We start from the raw sequence: 24,425 nt of genomic DNA, 5'->3' as shown, positions 1-24,425 counted from the left end.
AAGCTGTTACAGAGAACTGACTGTTCCTTGTTTAGTTATCACAGATAAGAGGTAACCTGCAGTGATGTGGCCAGGTATTTTTAAAACTTGTTGTTCTGGGCTCTCATTGGCCCAGGAGCTCAAAATTCATCTAGGCTTTTTCTCCAGTCTTAGCCAGGGAGAAAAGACAGAAGGGTCTCTTTGCTGAGGCCCTGTGAACAGTTATATTTGATAACCTGTAAACAGCTATATGTCCTGAACTGACCAAGTACTATTTAGATAGTAAACAAATGTTTAGTTAGTTTTATAATTGATCCATATTTCAGTTATCTGTTACTGTTTGCTGATTGTACCTTTTCTGTTCATTGTTCTAATTTTTTCATGACAATAAACATTTGCAGTTTATTGCCTCTGCTTCTCTGGACTGATTAAGAATCCTGATGGTTGTGTCTTGAGTCCGTGAGTGCTTTCTAGGAACTGTGGGAACACTGGGAGTATGGCCCCAATAACCTAGAAATCACTAGGGATAATTAGAGAGTGGTAGACTCACCCAGAGGCGGTTGAGACCCAGTCGGTAGGAGGAGGGCGCTAGTGTAAAGCACAAGTGGTAGGTGTAGGCGGATCTCAGCTGTGCTGGGAATAGACCTTCTAAGTGGCCGCGGGGTAGTCCAGGTGGGTGGCTAGACATTTAGTGACAACACCGAACTGCCATTAGTTGCACTTCAGCATTTAAACCAGGTTTCAGCAGGCATAAGTGCTCGCGCCTAACTGTGAGTGTCATTTATGGAATTCCGCCCGTTCTGTTTGTTGACACACAGAGGACAAGAAGATTTGGTTGTATGATTTTTTAATTTATTCACATTTATTTTGAGTCAACCTTAGTTTTCTTTTAAATTATCCAAAGTATTTCACTATGAAAGTTGGCAGAGATATCAATGAATATTGTTATTCAATAACAATGGATGAAACCAGTAGGGTTTGGTTTCTACTACATCAAATTAGTTATTGTCTATTGTCTGTCTTTAGCTCATGCATTTGCTATGTTTTTCTCACATTCTCACAGTAATCAAGAAAAACCCTTCAATGCATAGGTAGATCTAATACTAATATAAACTTTCTTCTTGTTTGTCTTAGACCAAATGCCAATCACTAAATTCTCATCTGGCCTCCATTCATTCTGTAGAGGAAAATGACTTTATTTATGTTTTAATGGGGAAAATACACAATCATGGAACTGGACAAGCCTACTGGATTGGAGGACATGATACTTTCAAAGGTATAATCTTGCCTATGTATTTGTGGACACATCATAGCAAGTGCATAATAAATTATAATGAGCAATAGAAGCCCAAATATTGTAAATGTTTGGGACTGCTGCTTTTTAACAATATTTATAAATGACCTAGAGAAGGAAATAAATATAAGGTAATCAAGGTCTTGTTTACTAAGGTGCGCTAGCATTTTTAGCGTGCACTACCTGTGTAGGGTCCCCTAGGAATGCTATGGCCACCACACATATAGCACGTGCTGTTTAGTGCCTCTAATGTGACTTAGCAACTGGTCCCTAATTTGTTGATGATACAAATTTATTCAAAGTTGTTAAATTGCATTAGGATGTGAAACATTGCAAGAGGACCTTATGAGACTGGGAGACTGGGCATGCAAATGGCAGGGATCCCCGCTCACCCCTATCCTATTCAATTGCTTCATGTCCTCGTCTTGGCTCAATATACCTGGGACTAAGTGAGCTACTACTATCCTATGCGAACGACATCCTGCTGTTCTTACCAGTAACCACTATTGAATAAAGATCCTATTCAAACCGTAATAATTGGCATAAATGCGGTTAGCACTTGGGCCCTGACCAATAACTGAAATTGAATGCGCAGAAAAACAAGATCCTGTGGTTCAGGAATCAAGGAGTTTCGTTCTCAACTTCAATAACTCTTTCTGACGGTCAAATCTTTGTAGTCGAAGTCTGAAACCAGAGTGCTAGGGGTCTTGCTTGACTCCTCCCTCACCTTTTCTTCCCATGTCAACCAGCGATGAAAGGAAACTTTGTTCAGAATGAGACAGCTATATCTAGTCAGATGATTCTTTAACCAAAAAGCCTTTTCACTGTTAGTTCAACAGTGGACAGTATCATGGACTCATCAAATTGTCCTGGCGTCCTATATCAGAAAGAATTAGGTTTAAAGCTGCTTGCTTAGTTTTTGCATTTGAATTGCTGACTAGGGTTTCTTCACTATGTTTTGGTCCAGTCTAACAGACTAAAAGAACTGATGCTAGCACCACCGTTTCATAAGGGAATTTGATATATATAAATATATACATAAATATAAGGGAAATTCTTATGAACCTCAGTATGTATGCGCTGGAAGAGAGGATGGAGAGAGGAGACATGATAGAGGCGTTTAAATATCTCCAGGGCATTTAGGTACAAGAAGTGAGCCTCTTTCACTGAAGGAGAGCTCTGGAACGAAGGGGCATACAATGAAGTTAAGAGGGAATAGGCTTAGGAGTAATCTAAGAAAGTATCATTTCACAGAAAAGGGTGGTGAGGCATGGAATGGCCTCCTGGTGGAGGTGGTGGAGTCGAGGACTGTTCCAGAATTTAAAAAGGCATGGGATAAGCATGTGAGATTGCTTAGGAAAAGGGAGAGTTAGGGTTACAGAGGATGGGCAGACTGGATGGGCCATATGGCCTTTATCTGCTGTCATGTTTCTATGTTTCTATATTGGAAGATCTTTGACTTTTTAGTCCCTGTACTAGGAGTTACATTATGGAACTCTTTACCTATTACTATTAGAACAGTCAATAGCTAACTTAACTTCAGGAGGAGCGCTAAAAACCTTTCTCTTCCCAGTGACCATGTTCATAGTTATCCATATCGACTTCTGTTTCCTCTAACCATCCATAGACTATCCTAAGATGTTCTTTGTCATGCATACACTCTGACGGTCTCTATTTTGTCCCACCTAGAATGTAAACCACACTGGACCCTAGAAGGGGGATATTAGCAGTATATAAGAATTGATTTAATATGAATTTGAATCAAGTAACCATGGTTAATTATGTACACACAATCATGTTTTATTTTTGATTTGGTCATCACATATTAAATAATTATTGTAACCCTAACCTCCACCAGGCTCCAAAGAATACATTAGTGAGAGTCTATATTTTAAAAAATGCTTGCAGAGAATTGCAATCAGAGAAGGGGAATTTATTAAGCAGATTTTTGAATTTTTTCAAATTCCTAATAGAAATAGCGAGAATATAATTTTATTTTTTAAACAATAAGGGACCCTCTTACTAAAGTGCAACAAATTTGTAGTTACTGTGTGTTAGTGGCAAAACTTAAGACCGTTTTACTAAGCTGCATTAAGCAGCTAATGTGGGTTTTACTACAACATTAGACCTTAGCAAACACATGCACTAAAATCTACCGTGTTAAAAAACATCAACACAAATCCCATGCTAGCTGCTTAATGTGGCTAGAGGTGATGCGTGGGCCTGACATGGACGGTTGGAGGAATGACCGCTGTGTGACAGCTCGTGCACAGATCATTACCATGTACTAGCTGTCATGACGATAGTGTGGCTGCAGTTACTGCCACTTGAGAGGAGTCCAGTATCATGGCCACAGCCCTAATGTGGATACATCACTTACCGATTGTTGCCAGATGGCGAAAAAGAAAATTTTCCAGACCAAAGTAGCCTGAAGTAGCCCCAAAATAGCTGAATATTAATATGAAGGATGATATGAATATAAATAAGTCAATATGAAAATTAATATTGTAATCATCGTAATCATAATCATCATAATAAGTAGCATAATCATCATAAGCATAATTAGCATCAGCAGCATCAGCATAATAAATCATAATCAGCATCATAGTAACATATAGTAACATAGTAGATGACGGCAGAAAAAGACCTGCACGGTCCATCCAGTCTGCCCAACAAGATAAACTCACATGTGCTACTTTTTGAGTATACCTTACCTTGATTTGTACCTGTCCTTTTCAGGGCACAGACCATATAAGTCTGCCCAGCACTATCCCCGCCTCCCAACCACCAGCCCCACCTCCCACCACCGGTTCTGGCACAGACCGTATAAGTCTGCCCAGCACTATCCCCGCCTCCAAACCACCAGTCCCGCCTCCCATCACCGGCTCTGGCACAGACCGTATAAGTCTGCCCAGCACCATCTACATCTCCCGCCACCGGCTTTGCCACCCAATCTCGTCTAAGCTCTTTAGGATCCATTCCTTCTGAGCAGGATTCCTTTATGTTTATCCCACGCATGTTTGAATTCCATTACCGTTTTCGTTTCTACCACCTCCCGCGGGAGGGCATTCCAAACATCCACTACTCTCTCCGTGAAAAAATACTTCCTGACATTTTCCTTGAGTCTTGCCCCCCCTTCAATCTCAGTTCATGTCCTCATCGTTCTACTGCCTTCGCATCTCCGAAAAGGTTAGTTTGCAGATTAATACCTTTCAAATATTTGAACGTCTGTATCATATCACTCCTGTTTCTCCTTTCCTCCAGAGCATAATTAGCACAACCAGCACCCTAAATTAAAGTTGTTAAACTTACCCTGGGTGGGGGTTCTGGGGTCCTTAGGGAGCATTGGTGGCCAATGAGAATCCTTTCCTGGTGGTCCGGGGATCACAAGGGCAGGAGCTGAGCTGTTGGTGAGCTTCCCTGATGCTGCCTGGCAGCAGAATGAGGTTTCCCCAGTCTGGGTGCCCATGAAAATGGCCCAGTTGAGGCCTAGGTGCTGGGTCTAGCAGAATACTCTCTGGAGCTGGGAAATAGGCCCAAAGTGAAGCTGGGGCCTCAATTTTTGTGTTGCAATTTTTTACCGCTGGTGTTGGAAGTAATTCAGAGGGGATCTGAAGTTTAGAAGGGCCAGGTGCAGGTTTTGGGGGCCCAAATTAAAGGGTGTTTTTTAATGTTGTGGAACTTGGGCTCCAAAAGCCATTTTAAAATTTATTTGGGTGGGGTCTTTGGGGGTTTGGGGGGTTCCATAGAGGTGAGTTAGGTACATTTGAACTTTGGATGCTGTTGTTTTATGGCTAAATATGGGAATTTTGGGTGAAGAGGGCCTGCTCTCTGGGGAACATGTGATTTCAGTTTTCGTTAATTGGGGCCATGAGTGGATAAATTAATTAAATGGTTTACATGTTAATTTGTGGATTTTGAGGTATTTTAAAGTTCTTTTATTGAGAAAAATGTGTGGCATCTTAGAAAATTCGTATTGTTAAATTTAAAAAACACTGGAATATTGGTATAGGTTGTGCTAGTACAGCAAGGGGAATTTTGGTGACGTTTGCTTTTTGTTTTCATATATAAATATTTGAAAATGTACTTTTCCCATTGAAACCTACGGGGAAAATTAATTTCAAAATGGAGATTGGTGTCTTCAAAATTTGAAGCGTGCATAACTGCCCTAATTAACTATTCCAAATGCATGGCTATCATTAGATGAGGGTCTGAGAGAGGAGCATGTGACATCATGAATGATGTCAAATGAGTCAGTAACCATAGATACAGACTCTGTCATTTTTTGAGATATAAAACTATTACAGACTTGTCAGAAAGATTTTGAAGCATGAGGGTGTATGTCAGAGTGGCTGGCGTGTGAGGCCTGTAAAAGTAGGAAAAATTAGAAAAGCGTTCATTTAAACTTGAATTTAGAGATTATACGAGAAGATTGCATGTAATCTGACTGAGTTTGGAAATTTTTCTGAGAGATTTCCTTAGGGTTTTTTTTTTGTCTTTCAAGAGAGTGGACTGATTATACTGGGTCCTGTTTGTTTAAGTAGGCCAGGGACAGGCCGTGTGATTGTGGGGAACAAGCTATGTGACAGTGAGTGTTACACAAACTGAACTGAATTAGACCCAGCTAATTTATCATTAATCACTTACTTGAGAATTTGCCATAGAGTCTGAATAATCTCACATATATCTGAGAGGTTGTACTGCTTACATCTGAAATAAAATATTAGGAAAGCATGGAATGGTTGCTCCTAATTGGGTTTTCTGCCAGGTACTTGTGACCTGGATTGGCCAATGTTAGAAGCAGGATACTGGGCTAGATGGACTATTGGTCTGACCCAGTATGACTATTCTTATGTAATACTTCCATTTTAAAAGTGAAAAAACAAAACATCTGAGTTCTAAAAAAAAGTTAATTTGAATGAAATTTTACTTCTTTGATGCTGTAGTTGTGAAGAAATTCTGTTTGAAGTTCAATCCAAATTCTTTGCTTGAGAAAAATTTTAAGTAACAGCTTACCACCTGTAGTTATAAAAGTGTGGGTTTATCCAAATATGTTACACTTGCTAAAACTTGCCACATGATTTTAAATCTCCAAATTATTATAGATAACACATGTAATTAATATCAATTATTGTTAATAAACACTTTGGGCCCTGTTTACTAAGGTGCGTTAGTGTTTTTAGCGTGCCTACACTTAGGTGTGCACTACCATGTAGGCGCCTATAGGGATATTGTAGGCACATACACAGTTAACGCACATTAAAAACGTTAATGTGCCTATAACGCTGCTTAGTAAACAGGACCCTTTATAATAATTGTACCACCTTCGGGCTCTGAGTTTGCATTAATCCATTTAGATTTCTTTTCCCTGTATGTTTTTGAAACAAACAAGCAAGGTTAGTTTATATTTGGCCCGAATTCTTTGAAATTGGTGTCGAAGTCTGAGGTAAACTGGCCCAACTACATAAAGTAAGACTGACACCCGGGTTGAAAGGAAAGCTGGGTTACTTTATAGTTTTAGATATCCATATCTTGGCTTTATAAAATCAGGATTCGGATGACCATGCAATATGGATGTCTAAATACTGGTTTTCAGATGTCCAAAACATGGATCCTGCTTGAAGGGAAAGATAAGTTTTTGTGGACCTTTCCAGTCCTTTATTTTTATTAATCTTACTTTCTTTCTCCTATAATTTTTCTATTTCATACAAATGTTTTCTATTTCTAAATTTTTACTTTTTAAAGGAGGGGAAGTATATGTGGACTGATGGTTCTGCATGGGATTTTGCAAAATTTGGCTCTGGACAACCAGACAATTTGGGAAATGAAAACTATATTGGCTCTTGGTATCCTGAAAATGGTGAGTTCTATGTCTTCTTTCACATCTATCATTCCTTCCTAATGCCTCTGAATCATCAAACCAAATATTCCCTTAGCCTGTATTATATTTTCCTAAACATGCACAGACATGCTTCAGACATGGAAAAGTTATGCTTTCAATCAGTTAAAGGGGTTAAATATAAAAATGTTTTTCAGGCTAATTTTTCTTTTACAGCTGCTAACTTTAGATATTAAACTGTTAACAGGTTTTCTTAGCATCTGCTCCAGGCCATTCCAAGGAGTGGGTAATTAGAAGGTTAGGTACACTTCTAAGGACTGAGATCTACTTGAAACTTGTGCATAATAACCTCTGTGCAGTTCTGCCCTCCCCCCTGCCCCAATATTTCTCAGTCTCTTCAGCAGGTGGTAGATAGGTCTGGGCAGTCCTGTCCCTTGCGGCCCATTTTGGCTGCTGTGCCATCCTGTGATTTGGGAATTAGCTTGTTGAACAGCATAGGATATAACACATACCTTTGTTTCTGTTAAATAAAACAAAAAAGTGTTCTAGGAGCCTGTCTGTAGTGGGGCATTGGGGCCAGGACCCACTACAGACAGGCTCCTAGAACACTCGGTAGTACATACTCCAACTCTCTTGGCTCTAATCCTCGACTTCTCTTCACCACATTGAACTCTCTCCTCAAGGTGCCCCCTCCCCCAACTCCCCTTCATTATCTCCTCAGACCCTTGCTGAATTCTTTCACAAGGTTCAAAAGATAAACCTGCGAGATCCAAGATGGCGGCCGAATAAGACATAAGGAAGGTAGCTCCGCTGTTATCCGCTCTACTCCTGAATATTTTGCCTTTGACTACTTTGAAACTTAAATAATATGCCTAAAAGGAGAGGTAAAGCGCGAGCAAGCCCCGTTACTCCCTCCTTACCTAGAGTCGGAACGATGGATCACTTCCTTTTACCGGGCACATCGACGGGGACTGCTTCGCTGCTTGAGGGATTAGGGAGAGGTCTCCCGTTCCCCCAGCTTGAACATGAGATACCTTTCAGCCCCGAAATGAGGCTTCCTCCTCCCATGCCGGCTACGACATCGATTTCGGACCAGAGTCCCCTTGGTGCGCAGTCGCGACGGGGTTTTCTGGCAAGGGCCCTGAGTCGACGCCTGAGAAGCCGAGGAATCCTTCTGTGGAGAACGCAGAAGTGAAGAGAGGAGAAGTTGTTCCTGTGGAAGAACTTGGAGCAGTGGGAGGTCAATCAGCTCTGCCTACAACCCTCATAACTGATTTCTCAAGTAAGTCGTTTTTACCTGACAAACCTCAGCAAATAACGTTGGATAATATTTGGGAAGCGCTTGTAGGCTTAGAAGCCTCAATTACTCAACAGTTTACTCAGTTAAATAAGAAATTCACGTTAGATAATGAAAGGATAACTGAAATGGACATGAAGTTAAAATCTGTGGGCAAGGAAGTTGAAACTAACTCTGTTGCAATTAAAAACTCTCAACAAATACAAATAAATTTAATTAAAGAGAATATGTATCTTCAAAATAGGATTGAAGTACTAGAGAACTACCAACGTTCAAATGCCATCAGACTGATAAACTTTCCTAAGCAAGTTGCTATTTCCCCATTGATAACTTTCAAGCAATATTTAATAGAAGCTTTAAAAATCCCAGAAAAAACACATCCACCTATTTCAAAGATTTTCTATATAGAACCGTTTCGCAAGAAAGATTCTCTACAAAGTGAGGAGGTTAAAGCTCAACCACGGGACTTAAATTTGACTCAGATTATTGAAGGAGACAATGAGGGTTTAACAACTGCAACGCTTAAAGTGATTTTCATACTCCAACCGGACAGAGACTGGATACTCAAACAATTTTTCCTGAATAAGAGACCTGATTTCCTAGGCTGTAAAATCAGAATGTATCCGGATGTCTCAAGAAATACCCAAAAGAAAAGACAGGAATTTCTGAAACTGAGATCTAAGGCAATACAACTTGGAGCTATTTTTTGGCTGAACTTTCCCTTCAAGTGCGTGATAAAACTTAATTCAATTAAATATATATTTTTTGAGGCTAATCAACTAAACTCTTTTTTGCAGACAAAGCTGAAAGACTTACAACCTCCATTATCAGGAACATTAATAACCTCAACCCCATAAATAATGTATATTGCTTGGTACGCTTAAATCAGCCTCCATTTGTTAGATTTTGAAGTTGTCTTCAAAATTGAATTATTTTCCTGAAAATTGTGATAACTCTCCCCAATATTGTGGACTATAGACGAGAAATGATCTTCTTGTTAATATAATTTTTCCTTTCTTTTCTTTTTTGATGTATCTTTAAGAAATTTACCAAGATACTAAATCGTCTTTATCTGTAATCAAGATATTATGCTTGTATATACATTGAAATGAATAAATAAATAAAAAAAAGATAAACCTTGCTTTCTCTACCTCACCAGCTCTCCCTCCACTAGTCCGTTCCCCTCTCTCTCCTTCCCCTCATTCCCTTTCCTCCTTTCCTGAAGTTACTATTGAGGAAACTACACTTCTCCTTTCTTCCTCAAAATGTACCACCTGTTCCTCTGATCCCATTCCCACCCACCTTCTTAATGCCATCTCTCCTACTCTTATTCCTTTTATCTGTCACATTCTCAACCTCTCACTTTCCACTGCGACTGTCCCTGCTGCCTTTAAACATGCTGTGGTCACACCTCTCCTTAAGAAGCCTTCACTTGACCCTACTTGTCCCTCTAATTACCGACCCATCTCCCTCCTTCCTTTTCTCTCCAAATTACTTGAGCGTGCTGTTCACCACCGCTGCCTTGATTTTCTCTCCTCACATGCTATTCTTGACCCATTACAATCTGGTTTTCGCCCTCTCCACTCAACCGAAACTGCGCTTACTAAAGTCTCCAATGACCTATTACTGGCTAAATCCAGAGGTCAATATTCCATCCTCATTCTTCTTGATCTTTCCGCTGCTTTTGACACTGTCGATCACAGCATACTTCTCGATACCTTGTCCTCACTTGGATTCCAGGGCTCTGTCCTTTCCTGGTTCTCTTTCTACCTCTCCCTCCGCACCTTTAGTGTTCACTCTGGTGGATCCTCTTCTACTTCTATCCCTCTGCCTGTCGGCGTACCTCAGGGTTCTGTTCTTGGTCCCCTCCTCTTTTCTATCTACACTTCTTCCCTTGGTTCATTAATCTCATCCCATGGCTTTTCCTACCATCTCTATGCTGATGACTCCCAAATCTACCTTTCTACCCCTGATATCTCACCTTGCATCCAAACCAAAGTTTCAGCGTGCTTGTCTGACATTGCTGCCTGGATGTCTCAACGCCACCTGAAATTAAATATGACCAAAACCGAGCTTCTCATTTTCCCCCCCCAACCCACCTCCCCGCTCCCCCCGTTTTTTATTTCTGTTGATGGCTCTTTCATTCTTCCTGTCTCCTCAGCTCGAAACCTTGGGGTCATCTTTGACTCTTCTCTCTCCTTCTCTGCTCATATCCAGCAGACCGCCAAGACCTGTCGTTTCTTTCTTTACAACATCCGTAAAATCCGCCCCTTTCTTTCCGAGCACTCTATCAAAACCCTCATCCACACCCTTGTCACCTCTTGTTTAGACTACTGCAATCTGCTTCTTGCTGGCCTCCCACTTAGTCACCTCTCCCCTCTCCAGTCGGTTCAAAACTCTGCTGCCCGTCTCATCTTCTGCCAGGGTCGCTTTACTCATACTACCCCTCTCCTCAAGACCCTTCACTGGCTCCCTAGCCGTTTTTGCATCCTGTTCAAACTTCTTCTACTAACCTATAAATGTATTCACTCTGCTGCTCCCCAGTATCTCTCCACACTCGTCCTTCCCTACACCCCTTCCCGTGCACTCCGCTCCATGGATAAATCCTTCTTATCTGTTCCCTTCTCCACTACTGCCAACTCCAGACTTCGCGCCTTCTGTCTCGCTGCACCCTATGCCTGGAATAAACTTCCTGAGCCCCTACGTCTTGCCCCATCCTTGGCCACCTTTAAATCTAAACTGAAAGTCCACCTTTTTAACATTGCTTTTGACTCGTAACCACTTGTAACCACTCGCCTCCACCTACCCTCCTCTCTTCCTTCCCATTCACATTAATTGATTTGATTTGCTTACTTTATTTATTTTTTGTCTATTAGATTGTAAGCTCTTTGAGCAGGGACTGTCTTTCTTCTATGTTTGTGCAGTGCTGCGTATGCCTTGTAGCGCTATAGAAATGCTAAATAGTAGTAGTAGTAGTAGTAGTAGTAATGCTGCAGGTCCCTTCTCCCAAACACACACCTAGCCCTTTGAGTCATGGCTGCTTTGGCCCCCTCTCCCTTTCCTGGGAGGGGTTCCTTAAGGCTTCCTGAGCAGGCTGGGAACAACTGTATTTTTTTTTTTTAATCTCTGCAGTACTTGAAAAAGGAGAATAAAGAGAAAAAGATACATTAAAGAAAAACACAGAGTTCAAGACAAGTTCTGCCAGCTCTACAATTTGCTGCTCCACATTGCTTATGGGAACTCTTCTGCAGTCTCGAGTCTGCCAGCTGTGCAGGCCGTGGAGTGTCTTCTTGGCTGCGTGGACCACGTGTGCACTGATAGTGGCTCCCTCCAGAAAACTGAAGCACTGTGCAGCTTGCACTGCACGTCGCATGATTTACCCCCTTAGCAGCTTGTACCATGTATGTGAAGAGGCGTCGGAGGGCACTTCAGCGAACTTGTCCACTGTGATGGAGTCTCCTGAGACTGGGTTGTCTGGCGCAGGGAGGCCTGGGGTGAGGAGCTGTTGTCACAAGAGTCGGAGCAGTTGGAGCGGGTGCTGCTGGTGCCATTTTGTTGGTGGGAACTTCAGCAGCACAGGAGTCAGCGCAACAGTTAATGCAGCAGCCGCTCATGCAGCATGATTCCCCTTTGGTGTGGCACCCACAAGGATGTTGTGGTGGTTCCTCCCTCTCTAGCTCTTCTGTTCTTGCTGGAATTTGTTCTGTTGCTCCATCAGGCCTTCTGCCTGAAGCAGAATAAACCTGTTTCTGAGGCTTTGATGGCTGTGGCTGCAGGCAATGGAGGACTGTTGGATCCTTCAGAGCCATTGACTTCCATGGCAAAGTCTCTGGTTCCAGGGCTGTCTGGTTTGGGGACCCAGTCCTTGGTGCTGCACAGCCCTTTGGGGGCCAAGTGCCCGCATTTGAGTGTGGAGCAGAATGTTCAGGAAGCCTGTGACTTCCTTTCTCTGGAGGAGGATCTGGACTAAGGTCAGGAGTGACTTCCAGAGTCTCTAGAGGACAGAGAGGACAGATCTTTCACTGCCAGGAGCTGCCGCTACTGATGGCTCAGGTGCTGCAGAATCTGAGGCTCAAGGAGGAGGCTCCTTCAGTTCCCAGGAAAGGGAAAGGGAAATGGGACTTCATATACCACCTTTCTGTGGTTTTTGCAACTACATTCAAAGCAGTTTACATAGTATATTTAGGTACTTGTTTTGTACCAGGGGCAATGGAGGGTTAAGTGACTTGCCCAGAGTCACAAGGAGCTACAGTGGGAATCAAACTCAGTTCCCCAGGAAGGGTACGTGTGCCACCCAGCGGGTTTTCCCTTTTAATGAGGACCTCAAGGAGTTTGTAGATGCTCAGTGGCAGCATCCAGGAGCGCCCTTGCAGACAGTGAGGGCCATGGCTCGCCTTTACCAACTTCCTTATGAGCACCAGGAGTGTTTTCATTTACCAAACGTGGATGCCCTGGTTACATGCATGACCAAGAAGACAGCAGTTATGGTAGAGGGTGGTGCTGCAGTTACAAATCCACAGGATCACCGTATGGAGACTCTCATGAAGTGGTCCTATGAGGCAGTTATGAGGCACGTGCTTGTTTCCGCTGGGCAGAGGAGTTACTCGATGCTCCTGAGAGCACGTCAGAGGACCTCATTATTTGGAAATGGGAACAGCTTTCCTGTTGGGGATGAGATCTGTTTGGGGAGGACTTGGACAAGTTGGCGAAGGATTTAGGGAATTTGAAGACTCCTTGGCTGCCAGATTCTTGGGCTCACTTTGTTATTTGGGGAGTTTCCCGAGGGTGTCTCAGGGGCATCTAGTGCTCTCACCAGGGCTGATTTGCCAGTTCTCAGCGAGGTCATTTGTGGAACCACTTCAGGTCCTTTCTGTCCTTTCGGGGTGGACATCACGAAGATTGTGAATGAGCCAGGGCACTACCGGGGCTTCCCACTCTGCACAATGAAGGTTTGGGGGTCCGGGTCCAGGCTCCAGATCCACCCATTCGAGGGTGGTTGCAACATTTCTATTGGACCTGGACCCACATCACCATGAACCGATGGGTCCTGGACCTTCTCCAATTCAGTTACAGTCTGGAATTCCATTCTCTCCTGACAGACCTGTTCATCAGTTCATCTTGCAAGGCGGTACAGAAGTCCATGGACATGCGTCAGACCTTGGATAGGCTTTTGGAGTTGGAAGCAATAGTACCAATGCCTCTGGCCAAGAGAGGTTTTAGCAGATATTCCATCTACTTTATGATCTCCAAGAAGGAGGGGACTTTCCATCTCATTCTGGATCTCAATGGAGTAAACAGGGCACTCAAGCTTTCCCCGTTCCACATGGAGACACTGCGATTGGTCATTGTAGCTGTCCACTAGGGGAGTTCTCTTCACCTTTCAGAGGCATATCTCCATATTCCGATCCATCTGGCCCATCGCTGGTTTCTGCATTTTGCGGTCCTCGGTCAACACTACCAGTTCCGTGCCCTGCCATTCGGGCTGGCGCCAGCACCATACACTTTTTCCAAGGTAATGATCGTGGTGGCTGCTCACTTGCGCCAGGACGACTGGTGATTCAGACCAAGTCCTTTGAGGAGAGCAGGTGGGCTACCGATTATGTGGTTGGTCTCCTGAGGCAGCTCAGTTGGGTAGTCAATGCTGCTAAGAGCAGTCTTACCCTGGTGTAGTATCTGGGGTACCTGGGTGTGCACTTCAGAACCCTCCTGGCAAGGTGTTTCCTCTGTAGCACCACATCTTGAAGCTGCAGGCACAGGTCCATCAGCTCGCTCGGCTGTGGCATTTATTGGCGTGGATTGTCCTCCAGGTATTGGGTTCCATGGTAGCAACAATCGAGGTGGTGCAGCGGACGCGCATGCGCCATTCTCAGTTGGCGCTATTCACTCACTGGTTACCAGTGCTGGATGACCTCCAGGCCCATATCCCATTAAGAGAGCAGGTGTGGGAATCCCTGAACTGGTGGCTGGATGGGGTGGACCTTAAGTCCCTGGAGTGGACAATGATTACCACAGACACCAGTCTCTCTAGTTGGGGGGGGGGGGGGGTCCACTGCCAGGGTCAGGTTTCCCAGGATCTCTGGTCTGCGCCTGAGTCCTGGTGATCCATCAATCATTGGAGACCAGGGCCATTCATATGGCTCAGGTGGCCATCCAGCCTTTGCTTCTCAACAGTGCTGTGCGAGTCCTTTTCAACAATGTGACAGCAGTGGACTACATCAATCATCAAGGCAGCAAATGGAGTTGTCCTCTGGCCCTGGAGGCAGCGGAGTTCATGTCCTGGTCAGAGAGCCATCTGTGGTGCCTGTCAGCGGTACATGTGGTGGGGGTTACCAACTTAGAGGCAGACTTCCTGAGCAGGAATGTGTTGGACCAGGTGAGTGATCCCTCTCTAATGCAGCATTTGGGTCATGGTGAACCGCTGGGGGAAACCTCAAATAGACTTGATGGCCACATTCATGAATGCCAAAGCTCCTCGGTTTTCAGTTGTAGGAAGGAGCCAATGTCAGATGGCCTCGACGCCTTGGTGCCCACGTGTTTGTGTGTGGCTCTATGGGTATCACACCAGTCCTCAATACCAGCCACACACAAACCCATCTTGGTGCAACCGTGGCCACATCAGGGCCGCTCATTGGTCAGGTCCCTTAAGCAGATAGAGTGCCATTGCGGACACATGGTTGTCATTGCTTCAGATTGGCCTCGTTGGCCTTGGTATGAGGATCTCCAGCGGCTTGTGACAGGCAAGCCCCTTCATTTGTTTTTGGAGAGTCCTCTTCGGACATCCATATCAGAGCTGTTGCATTTTCTACAGGATGGGCTAGAGAACGGGTTGTCCCTTTCTTTTGTCTTTCCTCATATGGGATAAGTTCCATCCCTTCTATCATTTTGGTTACTGTTCTTTGAACTTTTCTAATTCCGCTATATCTTTTCTGAGATACGGCGAGTAAAATTGAAGGTTGCACTGTGGAACAATACAGAGGCATTATAATATTTTGATCTTATTTTACATCCCTCACCTAATAATTCCTAGTTATTGGATACAGGTAGGATTTGATGGGTTTGGAGGGCTCCCCATATAATATAAGGGGGTAACTGTGAGATGTGTACCTGGGACCTTTTGTATGAAGTCCACTGTAATGTCCCCTAGGGTGTCCCACTGCTCTGCTGGGATTATCTGTGTGGCCAGTCCACTAAGAAAACTGGCCCCTCATACATCCCAATAGCTTGATTTTGTGCATTTTTCCCTTGAATTTTTTTTTCCATAATGGCCTTAAAATATAGACACACTGAGTACAAAACATCTAGCAAATGACCATTTTTGAAACAAAAAATTGATCATTTTTCTGATTTACTACTGGATGTTTGTAAAACGTCTAAAATCGGATTTAGATGTCATATCAAAAATGCTCTTATAGAAACTCAAACAGCAAAAGTAGAGACTGGACAAATGCGCAAACCAATAGCGAGATAATATAAAAAACCAGTTTATTCAGAATATTCATATCAAGGACCCGACACGGTCCGTGTTTCAGCACAAAAGCGCCTCCCTCAGGGGTCACAATCAACTTTCTGCAAAAAACAGGACAAATTAAAAACATAATTTAAGAGATTTCAAATCAAATATATCCGCCTTAATAAAATATGTAGCCAAACATATACAGACATTCATAATAGTATTGCACATTTGTAAATATAAAATGATAAATTATGTAAAAAAATGTTAATATATTATAATTATGTGAGCAGATATTGTGGACAGAGAAACACCAAACAATGAAAAGTGATAACTGTCAAATAAATGACTGATAAATGAAAGGCATAGGTCAGGCTGATGAAACATCACATATATATTATCCTGATCTAATAGTAAAAAAATACATTCATACAACTTGAACAAGTAAAATACGTCAATACATCATGATCCGACACCATTTAATACTACATTATATTTACATATTAATTATAAATATAATTCAATGAAATAATGTCAAACCTCTGAGAAGAAGCTGATAGGGTTGAATAATTCCTTTATGTATGCAAGTTAATCCACTGTAAAAGGATAAAAACATTTTTAAAATACTACAAAGGGATAAAATTCCTGTTATTTCATAAAAATGTAAATCAGTTAAAATGGGCCATTCTATATATATGTATATAGATCACCATCTTTATACAAAACATAGGTGTAAAACATGTATTTATGTCTAAACAGGCAAATGCCTAAGTAAACTATTGGAATGTGTTGTGCACTGTAATACCTAAAATTACTGAATATGTATCATTCGCATGAAACGTTCCAAAATAGAGGGATAAAGAGTATATGTCACCTATTGACACTAGCTCACATTACCATCAAGATGTGAAGAGAACGAGAGAGCTATACAGCACTCCAAAAAATATAGAGTTATAAATCAAATAACTGAAGAAATAATTATATAGTATAAATAAAATGCCTTCCACAGAGAAAAAATGTATATACACAAACATACCGAATGGATAGGTATACAGAGGAAAACTACAAACAGACCCATTGCACCAAAAGACAAAAAGAAAGTGTGACCAATAAATGCTTGAAAAACAGAACATACTCTGAGTCTAACTTAATTCAATAAAAACAATGAAGCAAGAAATAAATACTCCAAAAAAGATGAGAAATGAAGACCACAAAACAATCCTGATCAAACAAAAATCTTACCAGAGAGAACAAAGAACCCAACCGATCAGTAACACCATGTGACAAGAAACAGAATGCCAGGAAATGGCGCCGAAACACGGACCGTGTCGGGTCCTTGATATGAATATCTGAATAAACTGGTTTTTTATCTCCCTATTATCTCCCTATTGGTTTGCGCATTTGTCAGCCTCTACTTTTGCTGTTTTGCTTTGACTTTCCGTGGAGGCTCCTCCTGTCTTCTTGGATTTGCTTTATAGACAACTATGAGGCTCATTTTCGAAAGAGAAGGATGCCCATCTTTCGACACAAATCAGAAGATGGGCGTGCTTCTCACAGGGTCGTCCAGATCGGTATAATCGAAAGCCGATTTTGGTCATCCCCAACTGCTTTCCGTTGCAGGGACGACCAAAGTTCAAGGGGGTGTATCGGAGGCGTAGCGAAGGCGGGACTTGGGCGTGCCTAAAACATGGAAGTCCTCGACCCATAATGAAAAAAAAGGGCATCCCTGACGAGCACTTGGATGACTTTACCTGGTAGTGTTATTCTTACTACCAAGACACAAAAAGGTGTCCAAACTGACCAGATGACCACCGGAGAGAATCGGGATCACCTCCCATTACTCCCCCAGTGGTCACTAACCCCCTCCCACCCTCAAAAAATGTCTTTCAAAATATTTGTGCCAGCCTCTATGCCAGCCTCAGATGTCATACTCAGGTCCATGACAGCAGTATGCAGGTCCCTGGAGCAGTTTTAGTGGGTGCAGTGCACTTCAGGCAGGTGGTGGACCCAGGCCCATCCCCCTCCCTACCTGTTACATTTGTGGAGGAAACAGCGAGCCCTCCAAAACCCACCACAAACCTACTGTACCCACATCTATCGTAATGGTGTACAGTTGTGGGTAGTGGGTTTTGTGGGGGGGTTGGGGGCTCAGCACTCAAGGTATAGGAGTTATGTTCCTGGGAGCAATTTATGAAGTCCACTGCAGTGCCCCCTAGAATGCCCGGTTGGTGTCCTGGCAAGTCAGGGGACCAGTGCACTACAAAGCTAGCTCCTCCTGCGACCAAAGGGCTTGCATTTGGTCGTTTCTGAGATGGGTGTCCTTGGTTTCATTATCGCCGAAAATCAGAAACGACCAAGTCTAGGGACGACCATCTCTAGGGATGACCTAAATTTCAAGATTTGGGCTTCCCTGTCCATATTATCGAAACAAAAGATGGACGTCCATCTTTTTCGATAATACGTGTTTCTCCGCCCCTCCATTGGGACATTTTGTGAGGACGTCCTCAACAAAACTTTGGTGTCCCTTTTGATTATGCCCCTCCACATGTCTTTATAAAGTAGTGTCTAAGTAGGCACCTCAGCCTCTTAACCTAGGAACCCTGTAATAAATATACCTTCTGTATTCTATGGCATTACACTAGGAAATAGACTAAGGAATGAGTAAAAATAGTGCCAGACAGACTTCACAGTCTGTGCTCTACATATGACAAATCAAATCAGATGAGTTGGAATGGGCTTCAACAGCAACTCTAGTAATTATGAAGAAGGGCCAGTGCCAGGCAGATTTCTAATAGTCTGAGTCCCAAAATTGGGAAAGATGGAATGTGTATTTGATACCACATTCATATGATATGCTATCAGTGCAAGTGGGGAAGACATCTTAAAGGGGAACTTAGTGAGTAAAATTGCTAACTGGTAATACTGTTGGGTTCGTTGGCTCAGTCATAAATTGATAATGAATTTAAATGTTGGGCAGACTGGATGGCCCATGCAGTATGTTACTATGATTAGGCAAACTAGTTTGATCCTATCTTTACCTCTTATCATTCTTTATATTACAAGGTGCCTTTCATGTCCCATGAGTGCCACCGTGAAATTTAGAACAAAATTGTTGGGGTTTTGTTCAAATTGTGAGGTCTGACAGATTTTCTTTCGTTCTTGTTTCAGATCATATTACCTGGAATGATTACCCTACAAGTTATTCCTTTCCATTTGTCTGTAAATACCAACTAAGGAACAGGTAAAGGAGCCTCATTCCTCCATACATCTACTATGATGGTATAGAAATGCCATTTTCTGAAGCACTTTGTTAGAAATATATTAATTGCAGGCTGCTTTTGTGCTTTCAGACCATTCTGCTGATCCTGTAAATCTGTTTCAGAAATAAATATGAATCAAAGGATTCTTTATTGTCATATATTATCACCAGAGATATGAATAGTCTAGCTTAAAAATTTGGAGGTAATTTGCTAATTTCTCCAGAGGAGCAACCTGGCAAATAAGGTTTGGCAATTCACTCCAGAAGAAGGATCTGTTCAATTGAACAAATATAAGTGAACTTCATGTAAATGAGCAAACAGTGAAGAAAAATATACCCACTCTGCTCCAAACTCTCATAGGCCTTTATTTAGTAAATTGCATTTGGGTTTCTTATGCTTGTTAATTGGAAACTTGGAACTCTAAAAGCAATTAACATGCTGCCTTAATAATTGCTCTGCCTCTGGGTGGGCCTGAAGCTTCGATAGTGGAGATTTAGGTATGTGCATGTTAATCTTTTTGTGCTTCTGGTTGGTAAATCTTTGAGGTCTGCCATGTATACCGGGGCCTCCCCGTGAATAATTTTATGAACCAGGGTGCAGATTTTGAACACAATTCGTTCTTTGATTGGGAGCCAATGTAGTTTTTTTGTAAGGGTTTGGCACTTTTGAATCTCGTTTTTCCAAATATGAGTCTGGCTGTGGTGTTTTGGGCGGTTTGGAGTTTCTTAATATTTGCATTGCAGTAGTCTAGGTGACGTGTAGTACCATTGATTGTACCAGTCTGCGGAATATTTCCCTCGGGAAGAAAGGTTTTACTCGTTTGAGTTTCCACATTGAGTGGAACATTTTCTTTGTTGTAGTTTTCGCTTGGCTTTCTAGCTAGAGGTTTCAGTCGATTGTAACTCCGAGAATTTTCAGGCTGTCTGAAACAGGAAGGGTGTAATCTGGGGTGTTTATATTTGTGGGTTTGTTTGTGTTGTATTGGAGAAGATGAGACAGTGTCGTTTTTCTGCGTTGAGTTTTAGTTGAAATGCATCCGCCCATGAGTTCATGATTTGGAGGCTGAGTTTGATTTCGTTTGTGAATTATTTAAATCATGTTTGAACGGATGTATATCGTGACATCATCTGCGTAGATGTAAGGTTTAAGGCCTTGATTGGATAGGGATTTGGCTAGTGGGTCATCATCAGGTTGAAAGGGTCGTGATAACGGTGATCCTTGGGGTACACCACATTCTGGTTTCCATGGTGATGATATGCGAATTTGATATCACTTGGTATGTTCTTGTGGTTAGGAAACCCTTGATCCACTAATTACACTTCCACTGATCCCAAAGTATTCTAGGATGTTTAGCAGTATTTATGGTTACCATGTCGAACGCACTAGACATGTCAAATTGTAGGAGAAGTATGCTTTTGCCTGTTGCAATTTCTTGTTTGAATTTGGTTAGGAGAGTAATGAGTACTGTTTCGGTGCTGTGGTTGGAGCGAAATCCTGATTGTGATTCATGTAATATTGAGAATTTGTTTAAGTAGTCAGTAAGTTGATTGGTTACCATGCTTTCCAGCAGTTTGACTACCAGAGGGATAGATGCTACCGGGCGGTAGTTGGTGATTTCATTTGCTTTTTTTTTTTTTTGTATCTTTGGGTAATGGGGTGAGTAGTATGTTACCTTTGTCGTTAGGAAAAAGTCCATGTTGCAACATATAGTTTAGGTGTAATGTGAGGTCAGCTATGAAGCATTGATGGGCAGATTTTATTAGGTGGTTGGGGCATGTGTCCAGTTTACAGTGGGTCTTGGTGAACCTGTTAATCGCTTGGGTGACAATTTCATCGGTAAGGAGAGCGAAGTTTGACCAGATTCGGTCTGCTGGGTATTCACTGAGGATTGGGTCCAGGCAGTCAATGAATTTTTCAATTTCAGTGGTGTTCTGTGATAACATATTACATAGGTTTACTATTTTGTCATTGAAGTATTTAGCAAGTTGGTCTGCAGATGGGGTGTCTGTGTTGGTTGTGGTAACCAATGTGGTATCTAGTCATTTGTTCACGATAAAATCTATTGTACTTTTTTGATATCTTGCCAAGTACTTGTGACCTGGATTGGCCACTGTTGGAAACAGGATGCGGGGCTTGATGGACCTTCAGTCTGTCTTAGTATGGCAATATTTATATACCTATGTACTTAGTTATGCAAGTTCTCTGAGATGTACACCATCCAGTCCAGGCGATTTGCTGTTCTTCAGCTTGTCAGATTGCCCCATTATATATTCCAGGTTTACAGAGATTTGATTCAGTATCTCTGACTTGTCAGCACTGAATACTTGTCACGTTTTCAAGGCAGGAACTAGGATTGTGAGCCCTTGGGCCACTGCTGAGGAGCAGCAGTGGCAGGCAAAACCACCCCACACAGGGATAAGGCAGAACTCTGACAGCAGGGCCAGCTAGACTTCACCTGCACTTGACCACCGTTCCTCAGGAGTTGAGCCCCTGGGTGCAGGTGGCCGGCAGGACTTACCGGACAGGACAGGAAAGGAACTGGAAACCAGCAGGATACACACAGGGACTAGAGCACACATGGAGGCTAGGCAGAATACTAGACTAGGACTCTCAGACAGACAAGGGACAGAACTGAAAGCTGCAAGCAGCCACTGAAACAGGGAAGAAACACAGGCAACCAAGAACTAGACAAAGACACACAACGAGAAACAAGACTGGGAAACAAGCAACACAGTACAAGAAGCTACACAAAGACTAAACTAGAATCAGGCAAGAATACAGACTATAATCTGGACTAGGCAGAAGTGCAGCAGCACCCCAACATACCAGGGCCTTAGGTGATGCAAAGGCAAAGCAGAGAGTTCCAAATGGCTAATAAGCCCAGCAGCAGCTGAGATTCAGCTGCAGCAATCACCAAGTAGCTACGGGTGCTGTGCAGGCTCAAACAAGCCAAGCAAGTCTGGCAGGCCGGAAGATCCGGTCTGGACTGGGCTGAAATCTGGAACGGGAAACAGCACACAGACAATGCAATGCAGCCACCAGGTCTGGCCACCAGAGGGCAAGAGGAACACAAACCAAAACACAGGCAGAAAGCATACTGAAGCACAGAGAGGCTTAACACACACAGGTGCAGTATAGTGGAGAAATCAGAGCCATGCTGGAAGCAGCCAGCACACAGAGACAGAGACAGAACTAACTCATAAAGACCAGACAGATGCCAGCTTAGAAGCTGACCACCAGAAATAAGGTAAGCCTGAGAGTGGTCACGACCACAGACGTGACAGTACCCCCCCCTCAAGGCTCCCGAAAGAGAAGGGTGCCCATCTTCCGACACATCTCTCAGGGTCACCCAAATCGGCATAATTGACAGCCGATTTTGGGCATCCTCAACTGCTTTCCGTCGCGGGGACGACCAAAGTTCACGGGGGCGTGTCGGCACCGTAGCGAAGGCGGGACTGGGGTGTGATTAAGAGATGGGCGTCCTCGGCTGATAATGGAAAAAAGGAGGGCGTCCCTGACGTGCCCTTGGCTGACTTTACTTGGTCCATTTTTTCTTGTGACCAAGCCTCAAAAAGGTGCCCGAACTGACCAGATGACCACCAGGGAATCGGGAATGACCTCCCCTTACTCCCTCAGTGGTCACCAATTCCCTCCCACCCTAAAAAAAAACTTAATTTTTTTTTTGCCAGCCTCAAATGTCATACACAGCTCCATGACAGCAGTATGCCGGTTCCTGGAGCAGTTTTAGTGGGTGCAGTGCACTTCGGGCAGGTGGACCCAGGCCCATCCCCCCACCTGTTACACTTGTGGTGGTAAATGTGAGCCCTCCAAAACCCACCCAAAACCCACTGTACCCACATGTATGTGCCCCCTTCACCCCTTAGGGTATGGTAGTGGTGTACGGTTGTGGGGAGTGGGTTTGGGGGGGCTCAGCACCCAAGGTAAGGGAGCTATGCACCTGGGAGCAATTTGTGAAGTCCACTGCAGTGCCCCTTAGGGTGCCCGGTTGGTGTCCTGGCATGTGAGGGGGACCAGTGCACTACGGATTCTGGCTCCTCTCATGACCAAAGGGCTTGGATTTGGTTGTTTTTGAGATGGGTGTCCTCGGTTTCCATTAGGGCCGAAAACCGGAGACGACCATCTCTAAGGTTGACCATCTCAACATTTAGGTCAACCATCTCTAAGGTCGACCTAAATGTTGAGATTTGGGTGTCCCCGACCGTATTATCGAAATGAAAGATGGATGCCCATCTTGTTTAGATAATACAGGTTTCCCCGCCCCTTCGCAGGGCCATCCTGCAAGGACGCCCTCATGAAAACTTGGATGCCCCGTTTGATTATGCCCTCCACGTGTTTTTGCTTCCAACACAAATCTAGTACGTGTGTAATTCTCAGGTCCAAATCAGGGATTTTCCTTCCATACTTATTCAACTTTTGCTCCTGCTATTTGACCTGAACTTTCACTTGCTCACTATATTTAAATATTCTGTAAATTTTTATAAGGACTGATTTATCCAGTGAGACAATAGTATACCACAGTGTCTGCAATCCCATAAAATATATATTGTGTATGTTGCATTTTTTCTTATTTCTAATCACTTACTTTTCTTTTGCAGAATATGCTGTGACTCCGGCTATATAAAGCCAGTGAAGACTTAATTCTGCATTTTGCTAGAGAGAAGAGAAGAAGACTACAACCATTGATTCATGAAGAGGAAGAGCTGATAGATTGATAAAACTGCTTTGTATATATTCATTATAATCATAGGAATAATCAAATTGTTATGGGGCTATAATTCTGTCGTTGCTGTCAGAATAAAATTATTTTTAAAAAGATCATCTTGCAATTCCTGCCAGTCAATTTACACAAACTTAAAATAGCAAATCTTTGCCCTAAGAATTTATTTTTCCAGTTTCAAAAAGGAAACGGTCCCCACACAAAAAAAATGAACCAAAAAAATAAGCAACAAAAAAAAAGGTGCTACAGAAGCAGAAACGTCTTTTTCTATAGAGGTCTAATGTTAAGGGACAGGCAAAAGACCCACAATTTTGTTCCTTAACACCGTTTTTTTCTTTCAATTATAGCAACATTGTGGTTGTCTGTTTGTTCATTTAGGAGCCTTTTTCCAAAGGTGCAGTAGGGCTACTACACGGGTAGCATGCGCCAAAACAGCGCTACTGCTGGGTGCACCCAGGTACCGGGTGGTAGTTCTGATTTTGGCATAAGCCTTTACCTGTGGTAGAAAATGATTTTCTACCACAGAGGGTGTTCCGGGCGACAATCAGCAGTGCGGGTTCTTTAGCAT

The 24,425-nt window shown here is 43.0% G+C and overlaps 1 protein-coding gene across 1 annotated transcript in view; it reads left to right on the top strand.

Moving 5' to 3' along the window:
- LOC115459597 (lectin-like) overlaps positions 1-23,903 on the top strand; it is a 48,011-nt gene extending 24,108 nt beyond the window's left edge. Inside the window, exons 4-8 of the mRNA XM_030189404.1 lie at positions 1,114-1,255; positions 5,778-5,803; positions 7,019-7,133; positions 19,028-19,100; positions 23,736-23,903. Coding sequence (XP_030045264.1) covers positions 1,114-1,255; positions 5,778-5,803; positions 7,019-7,133; positions 19,028-19,100; positions 23,736-23,778 — 399 coding nt within the window. The 3' untranslated portion in view covers positions 23,779-23,903. The remainder of the gene's footprint in view (positions 1-1,113; positions 1,256-5,777; positions 5,804-7,018; positions 7,134-19,027; positions 19,101-23,735) is intronic.
- The last annotated feature ends 522 nt before the right edge of the window (positions 23,904-24,425 follow it).

Source organism: Microcaecilia unicolor, unplaced genomic scaffold, assembly GCF_901765095.1.
Source record: "Microcaecilia unicolor unplaced genomic scaffold, aMicUni1.1, whole genome shotgun sequence".
NCBI lineage: Eukaryota > Metazoa > Chordata > Amphibia > Gymnophiona > Siphonopidae > Microcaecilia > Microcaecilia unicolor.
Note: the sequence above shows the minus strand (reverse complement) of the source record. Positions and strands in the feature narration are given on the sequence as shown.